We start from the raw sequence: 9,481 nt of genomic DNA, 5'->3' as shown, positions 1-9,481 counted from the left end.
TGTCCGCATCCGTGTGTTTCTTTTCGTTATTATTTTGTCGTCTAGAATGGAATATTTCCCGCATCCTGTCGCCTTTATTTGCAAGTCTTTTCCTTGGCATCCTCCGCCCTCTTCAGATTGTAATGGCTGTAGCTGACCTGTAGTAAACCCTTTCCATTTACCTTGCAACCCCCCCCCCTCGTCCTCCTCCTCTCTCGGGAGGCCCGTGGGCCCCACACCAGGGGCTTCCCCATTGGTCGTCAGGAATCGCCTCATCCCACAACATGGCCCCTCACATTCTGCCTCAGTCACTGGAGCGTTTTTCCCGGTCAAAAAGAAAGAGGGGTGTGTCTGTCGGACAGTAGACTGGAACGCACCAGTTCACAGGATCCCCGTCTGACTCCACATGTGCTGTTTTCAAAATGTGTAACTGCCTCACCATCTCTGTAAAGTGTTGCACAAAGGAGCTGGTGGATTTCTCTCTAAGAGGTAAATGCTTTTATGTTTTCGTCAGTGCGGTAAAATTTGATTCAAACAAAGAGTTTGCCTTTTGGAAAAGTGTTTATTTATGTAGGATGTGTTTTAGATTGCTGGATGGACAAAACATGTTTAGATCTGGTGGTAATTTCAGAAACAAATCATGTTTAACAGCAGCTAAGGAACCTCATGCTTGTTGGTCAATGAAAACGTGGTGAGACAGTGATTTGTAAAAACCGTGGTTGTAATTTGGCAAGCAGCACATTAATCCTAACATCATAACATCTGTTGCAGAGGCCCGATCGTATGGGGCTGCCGGACTCTGGAGAATTGTTTTTTGGCAGAAATATACCGTGGAGGATCCATTTTTGCTTTTTCTGATTCCTCTCCCCATGAGCAGTTATTTAGCACACCCTGGTGGCTTGACCACGGAGCCCGATCACACGCGTGTCAGAGGTCAAATCGAGTGGAAAAGGATCTGAAAGTCATCATCCAGTAACTCCAGGCTTCAATAAAACTGAATCGATAGCTGTGTCCCAACATAAAGCAGCATAAAACAACAAGAATCTCCACTCCTCCAGCAACCATGTGCCAGATTTACCAGATGAGAGTGGACACGCTGTCAAGAGCTGTGGTGCATTGTAGTTGCATTGCATGTTGTGCTGACGCAGTGCAATGGATCTGCTCTGCAACACAGAACTTGGTCATATAACAACTCACTACCTCAACAAATGTGTTTTCTATACAGGAACATCAAAACTGTAATTGCTGCTTTAATATTCAAGTCATCCATGTGTTCTTTGCACTGTTAGATTAGTACTATGTAGGGCTGGCCGACATGGCCTTGAATAAATATCATGCTAATTGTTGATATGTTGATATGTTATATCTCCTCAAATGCACTTCATAAATGCTACGACTGGGCGATGAAGTCAAATATCACAATACTTTTGAGCATATACCTCGGTGAGATTCTTGATCAATAATCATCAGTAATGTGGAAATAATGACTAAGTGGGTAAAGGCAAGTATTAGAACAAGTAGAACAGTCTGGTGAGTACAGAACATGACATCACTTTACTGTAATGCAGCCTTCAAAACCAGGAAACAACAACACTAACGCCAACCACAACTTCACGATATCAATAACCTAAGACCACATATATTCTCATATCACCACAATGATAGATTGTTATATTATCCAGCCCTAGTACTACTATTTCTTTTACCATATATAGATTGTATAAATACGATGTCAGTATTATTTTGTGGGCTTTTATTGGACATTTTGAGTAAAGGAAAAGAGAGGAATGAGAGAAGGGGAATGTGAGCCAGGGATGCTGATTTTCTGTTGTTAACCCCTAGGCCACCAGAGCACCCCTATAATTACTATACTCTGCAGAGATATTGATAATCTGTTAAATGTTTAAATTGCCCCAGGACTTCTCTCTCTGATTTTAATGATACAGAGACATACGGAGATACGTGTTATCAGAATACGTTATATTAAACGTATTGTAGAGGAATTTAGTGGCATCTTTTTTGTATGTATTTATGTGCCCTACTGTATCGCTGTATATGTAGCACCATTTTTCAGTGGTGGAACATTAAAGGAATGAACACATTAATACATAAATAATACAACATTATTTCACTTTCTGCATTGAGTTCTTTTCCTTTTGGTATTTAAAGTAAAATTTTGATGCTCATACTTGTGTTGTACTTTTACTTAAAGGTGCAATATGTAAGAACTGGCCACCTCTTGAATTCATACGCGAATCACCGTTAGCTCAGTTAGCCTTGCAGCTAGCAGTCTGGACTTGAAGCTCGGAGTTGTATTCCAAGAAGGAATCCAAGAAGGAAGGACGAGCTGGGGCTAGCTGTTTAGCATGCTAACATCAGTAGATACTGTATCTCTACAACATAATATATAGCTTCAAATTCTTTCTTCCTCACATTCTGTCGATAAGTTTAGTTAATTTTTGAAAATTTAAACTAAATTCCAACATTATGATGTCGGTGTATTGTGTTGAAATATGTACTGAAGTTAGCACGCTAACCAGTTAGCCCCGTCCCAGTCCAAAGCTATTGCACAATCACAAAAACAAGTGTAAGCACTAACACCCCCCTGGTCCCCAAGCTCCCAGTCTGAACTGCTAGCTGCACGACTAACTGAGCTAACTAGCTAAGGGTAGCTACAGCTAGCAGCAGTTAGCGGTTACTATGCTGACCCCTGTTTGTTTTGAGTATGAATTTGATAGGTGGCCAATTCTTACATATTGCACCTTTAATTGAATTTGCATTACCTGAACATTGTACATATTATTAAGCATTACTGTTATTTGTCTAGTTTACATCTTCAGAGCTCTTAGTGGGTTTTGGCTGCAACTGATTTCAAATCTTGAGTCAAAGGGGTCAAATGGTGACCCTCTGGTGTAAGAAATACTTTCCTGAACCATTACCACAGGTGAAGTGTTTATAAAATGAGAACTGACAAATTCAAACAGATATCTGGCAGATTTCTGAGTTATATTTTTCATTTGAATGTCAAGCCCTTTTCTTTATTAAATTGCCTATTTTCCATTTTCTTTCTGGGATAAAAACCCTCCAGTCAGCCACTTCTGTTTTCTGTTTTCCTAGCAGGGACGTCCTTCTCACAGTCGAAATATAAACATGCCATTGATTGACATGCTGTGTTGATTTTCTCATTACTGACAAACACACACACTTGAAGCCATTTAAAAATAATAGCATATTCCTGCCTTAAAGTGCACACCAGCTGTACCTGCAGCGGCTCTGTACGTAAAATGGCAAAGGGCAGAGATGTGTATGCAGAGATGTGTATGTATATGTGTGTGTGTGTGTGTGTGTGTGTGTCAAAGCCCTGAGGCTATTTCACTGATCCTCTTTAGCTGGTAGCTCATACTGATATCAGTGTCTTTCCACTGCAGATCATTCACGCTCGGCTCAAGGACACAAGGTATTACACTCAAACACTGAAGAGAAATGCTCTCGTAAGAAGAAAACAACACACTTCTATTTATCTCCATCCCCACTGTCCTCACCACAGCCTCGGTGAAATCCAAGCACTCAAGACTAAATGACCTATTTGTGTTTATGATTTACTTTATATTAACGTTGCAGATCAACGCTTTCCCAATCTCCTCCACCTGCGATCCCGCTGTTTCCTGCCCCTGAGCTGCTCATTTTACCTGGCAGCGCACACATAATGAAGTCCCAAACAAACCTCCACTCTCCTATAAAATGAGAAATATGACTGTGCGGGTAATTATAAACAACTGGCTCGAGATGTTAAGAGGGATTAACCAGGAATGAAACAAATATTTAATAGAGGCCATTCACTGGGACACGGTGCCAGCAGCTACAGCTTCAACACGATATGTGCATTGACTTTTCGGGCCTGACTGCTGCTTTGCTTTCTCTTAAGCTGCCTCAGAAGACCCCCGTCGCCTCGGAGCACTTTATGCTAAGTTAATTTACCCAAATATATCCGTGGCATCATGGCGGCGACGGCGGCCCCCGCTATTCAACATCAACAACTTTGTTAATGGAAACTTGCTGATCCATAAACGTTCGCGCCGCCGCAGACGTTTGCTGGGGGGCAGTTCACGTATGAATGTTAAAAACCCACAGATCGATGAGGGGCATTTGCAAAGGAGGCATAAGGTGTGTTTAATTATAACTGCGTCACCGGGTGTGTGTGTGTGTTTGTTGGGGGAGGTGCTGCTGTTAAGGCTGAGGCAGGGGCCCCTGTATTTAAATAGGGTCACATCTCGGCCTCACCTTGCAAGTGTTATGCTATATTAAATGCCACTCATGTTAAGTGTGTTGAAACCCTCCTCCGATGTAGTCAAGACATAATATAAAGGTTAAATTGAAAAATGTCCCTTCAACGATACATGATTGATCTCCCGTGTACAGGCAGGAAACGTTGGCCAGACCTCTGTTTCGTCGGGCCTCTCTTAAGTGTGCGGATACGATAATGTTATAATCAGGAGCGACTGGATTAGAATTTAAGTGTCAGTCAATCAGGATTTCAAAAGGTCAATGGGAAAATTAGCAAAATGTGGGCAGGAGGTAGGCGTGAAACGACCGGGCTCAGTCACAATGGGACGTTTGTCCAATGAAGAAAATCACAGGTGACGCTGATATTACTAATAACAGTAACGATGGTTCTGATCCGTTCAAGTGTCCCAGTGACTCATGACAGTGTCAGCTTGTCCCAAATCCATACTACTTACTGATTCTAAGCAATAAGTGTATTTAATGTGTTCACAATGAAAAGTGACTAAATGGAACAGAGGTACCCAGACTTTCTCCCTCGGAGGTTAAAAAATGTAATTTAATGGTGGACCACGGGCCTGATTGTATTGGACTGTAATGTTAAGATACAAAATGGATCCTAAGGTCCCTTAATTGACCGACTTCCTGTACAAAGTGTCACTCTGCTCACCATGGTCAGATTATGAAAAATAAATAATAATTTGAGATCTCACAGAACAATTTTACCTCACCCCAAAATAAAACAGCCTCATTTATTAAAACAAGCTTTTTTCCTTCTGTCTTTTTTCTTGTGAGAAACATCTGGCAGGCCAAAGTGAACCTCGAGCTGGGCCCACTTTCGTCCCTCTTTGGACTCAGACTGAACAAAACGCATGCCAAACACAACTGAGTTTTGATTGTGCTGTTGATCCGTGTTGAGGAGTAACTAGCATGTGACGCCTACTTAATTAAGTGAAAAAATATATAACATTGCAATCTGTTACTTATACTGAGGAAATGATGTCATCGAATTACAGCTACTAATCAAAATGTTTGTGATCACATCTGAAGATATATATATATTCTGTGCAAACATTTAATACTTTTGCTTCTGAATCTTTTTGTCCATCAAGACTACAATCCACATTTAGACAGACTCCTGTCATGGGGCAGAATGAACTCACATTTTGCACTTGCACTTTGCAGCTTTGGAGAAGAAATTCAAACTCAGATATTTAATATTCACAATATTAATGATATATTAATGTAATAATACAAACGCATATATATTTATTTTTTCTATAACTGAATAAACAAGCTGTTCTCAGAGGAAAATAAGGTCCCAGAACACTGTTTGAAGCTAGAAAGGTGGCAGGGTCCGCCACATATAAACAAAGTAAAACAGTATGAAATTGTCTTGTCCTTTAAGGTCAGTTTGTTTATTCAGTTTATTCAGTCATGACAACAAAGAGAGTTTGTTTATTTAGTTTGTTTACGCATAAGAAAAATCAGTCAGTGTAGATCTTTCTCTTCTGATTCAAATTTCTTCCCCCAAACTGCGTAGTGCACCTTTAAACCATTCGTTAGAGAAGTCATCAGATGTAATAAGTTATATTACTTTGATGAATTACTTATTATATTTTTAATAGACTAACCTGTTATATTTCAAAAGCAACTTCCAACACAGCTGAAGGGCTGAAGAACCCTTTCCTCCCACAATGCAAATAAACTGTCAATTAAATTTTAAAGATTTCAGGAAACAAAAAAGTATTATTCCCATAAAAGTGTGGTGCTATTCTTCACCATCATGTATACAGTAACAGGAAATGATGCGACACGTGTGCCGTGTGCAGTGTCAGTTTAACTCAGCACGGAGGCAGCAAAATGTTTCACCAAAATTCGGCCACTCATTTTGTTTTTCTGGTGTGTTCGAGCCGTACCCCCACCAGCCACTGTCTGTTTTTTTTTTTCCAGCCGTGAGCAGCTCCTCCATGTCCTCTGTGTGCAGAATTGTGAGAGAATGGAGGAAACTGACGGACACTGAAAACTTTCTTTTAACTGTAAATAGAAGGATGTCCAGCCAAAACAAGGCAGATGATTAGCTCTTTTTCTGTTGGCATTGTTTCCCATTTTCAGAAACTCAGAAGTGTGTTTTCCTCATTGTTACTTTATTTGGACGTCGGAGCTTTGCTGTTCAAAATAATGTATGTACAGAGTTTGACGCAAAAGCTTAATTGTATTCACTTCCCTGAGGAGGAAGATAGTGAGATCTAATTTCTTTTTTCCTGTCAGAGACAGCTGTCATGACATAATGGCATTTTCCAAATCTGCCGTTATTCAGAAATAAATCCAACAGGAGTCACGTTAAGGTTAGACAGACTGTATTTTCCGGCGTAAAGAATGACAGAGCACGATATTCTGAACACATTCTGAAAATCCTCTCAACTTGTGTTCTGAAGATAGTTTGTCTCACCCCATCACCCCTGTGCTCACAGCTGCTGTGTATATACATATAGAGAATACTGTAAACTAGTCTATGTCGGCACTGGACACATACAGGATAATGACAATATGAATTATTTGCTGCGTTCTTCACATTTAGATGCTTTTTTTTTAAGTTTGAAGAGAACCCATCATATAATACTGTACCTCTGTACTTTGCTCCTCATTTACATTTTCAAGTCAGTAAAATTCCTCTTCTGTCCTCGGATGTCCTCACAGTACTTCCCAGTTTTGGACACAGCCGACAATGAAGGAACAAGTCCAGTCTCTCCTCTCACAGAGTCCAGAAGTGCAGGTTCAGATGTTGGGGCTCCACAACATGTATGGGCGGCCCCGTGGGGCCTATGTGAACGGGGCCGTGGGAGGATCTGAACCCAGGCAGGGGTGGATCCGGAGTGGATAGGATGTAGTCAATGCTAAACTTGATCTCTGACTCTGGTTTCCCCTGCTGGCCGGGGTTTGGGATGAGGTGGTTCTGCTGGGGGCCCGGCCTCGGCCTGTCGGGGTTCAAAGGGCAGAGGGTGGAGTCGGGTTCAGGGCGGCGAGCCGCGGGCACGTGCTGGTTGCTGTGGCTCTCCAGAGGGTGGAAAGGGGTTTCTCCTGAATCACGGAAGCCGATTTTCATGTTCCTCCTGCGGCGGCGCCGCCGAAAGTTGCCGTTTTCAAACAGGTCAAGCATGGATTCACAGCCGGTGGCAAAAGTCCAGTAGTTTCCCTTTCCCTTCTCATTGCCCTCTGTCCGAGGAACCTGTGGGGAACAGCACAGATAATAATGATTTTAAAAAGCGTTACACATGCAGAAACTACTACTACTTCTCTACTACAGAGAAGATAAAAAAGGGCCATGACAAAAAACAATGAAGAACAATAAATATGTATAACAATTAAATAATGTAATAATCTCTTGCTAAATGGACATGAAGTGTTGTATTGTACCTTGATGAAGCAGCTGTTGAGGGACAGGTTGTGTCTGATGGAGTTCTGCCAGGCTCGCTGGTTGGAGCGGTAGTAAGGGAATCTCTTCATGATGAACTCGTAGATGCCCGACAGAGTGACCCGCTGCTCGGGGCTCTGCTGGATGGCCATGGCTATCAGAGCTATGTAGCTGACACACAGACACACACACACACACACACGCACACACACACACACACACACACACACACACACACACACACACACACACACAGGAAACACAATGTGACAAGTTAGAATAGGACAACACATGATAAAGACTCTTAACCCTTGTTGACCTTATTTTCCCTCAGTTTGTGTAAAGCAAATCTACCAATTGCCTTCCTTGAATATTTTTATCTTTTCTTCCGACCTCAATAATTAAAACCAGCCCAAATTAATATATTCATTGTCTATGAATCTGTCGATCATTTTCTTGATTAATCGACTAGTTGTTTGGTCTTTAAAATGTCAGAAAATGCCGTCATAGAGGAGTGAAGAAACCAGAAAATATTTAAGAACATTTAAGAAGCTAAAATCAGAGAATGTTTACTTTTTTATTTTGAAAAATGTGTTTGTTGCAGATCTCATATACAGAAAAGTAATGAAGTGGTGAATATTTCCATTGCACCAACAAATTTAGATGGACTTATTTGTGGTACACAAGACTTACTGTCAAGACCAATCACAGATATAGAACATATAAAAATGTATTTAATGTTTTACAGCTGTGGTCTCTGAGAACCCAACGAGAAGTACGGCGTCATTATTTGGAGCCGACCTTTATCATCAGTTTAACATCGTGTTTATGAGCAATTCTCATAATGTTTCAACATTGTGCAGTGTCAAGATGATTGAGCAATGTTTGGTATGTTATTTGAGCTTTTATGGGGCTCTTACAAAACATCGTGGTTAACTTAGTGTGGAGGGAATGGCAGGTTTTGGATATCATTTTTAATCTCACAATCCTTCATTTTATGTTACTTTATAACTGGGACAAAAATGTATGAAATAACATTCTTAAAAAAAAAAAAAAAATCTACAACATATGATGCAAACAAATTGTGCCTAGTCAACCATACTATATTTTTTAAATATGCCTTTTAAAGGGAAGTTGATTTTTGATTAGTTTTATATGCTAAAAACGATGATACACTTTGTGTATGCTGGTAAAACTGAACAAGGTTGCAAAGATAAAGCTTTTTGTTTTGCTTTGCCCAAATCACGCGGAAAACAGAGGTCATTTTACACTTTTTTAAGGAAAACTAAAAATGAGGAAATACTGCATCAGCATTCTCACTATTGTGTCTTTCTAATTCCTTTATTTCAAGTTACAAAATCTACAAAATACTGGTTCACAACATCATGTTAAACAGCTCCCTCAAAGTTTATAAAATAAAGAGGAAAAAAAGAAATATTAAAAACTGAAAATCTACCATACCTGTATGCAGGTCGACACATTTTCTTCTCTTCATCGGTGCTGGAGGAAGGGTATCCGTCTCCATCGTAGTTGAAACAGTTGAAGGGGTAGTTGGAGTTATCAAACATATCTACAGCTCGGTGTGTGATCCACAGTGTGACTCTCCTGGCCAAAGCCCAGCAGCAACCCCCTGTCCTGCTGCTCTGCTCTGCCACCATGCTCTGCTCGGCCAGCTGACACTCACTCTGAGCTCTGCTGATGACGGCTGCCTCCATGCAGCCCCCCTCTCCTCTGCCCCTCCTCGTCCTCGTCCCAGCTGCAGGTCTCCAGACTCAGGACCACCTCTCTGAGCCCTGTCGGCTCTTG

The 9,481-nt window shown here is 41.1% G+C and overlaps 1 protein-coding gene across 1 annotated transcript; it reads right to left on the bottom strand.

The window, feature by feature from the left end:
- Nucleotides 1–6,999: 6,999 nt before the first annotated feature.
- On the bottom strand, nt 7,000–9,243 carry foxl3 (forkhead box L3; the record flags this gene model as incomplete). The annotated part of the gene is made up of 3 exons (XM_084341821.1): nt 7,000–7,489; nt 7,678–7,846; nt 9,137–9,243. 3 exons carry the CDS (start codon nt 9,241–9,243, stop codon nt 7,016–7,018), a joined length of 750 nt encoding a protein of 249 aa, XP_084197947.1. The 3' UTR covers nt 7,000–7,015.
- Between the last annotated feature and the right edge of the window lie 238 nt (nt 9,244–9,481).

The sequence above is a fragment of the Pagrus pagrus genome, assembly GCF_965226575.1.
Source record: "Pagrus pagrus genome assembly, chromosome: 21".
Classification (NCBI taxonomy): domain Eukaryota; kingdom Metazoa; phylum Chordata; class Actinopteri; order Spariformes; family Sparidae; genus Pagrus; species Pagrus pagrus.
This window is presented reverse-complemented; position numbering and strand designations above follow the sequence as displayed.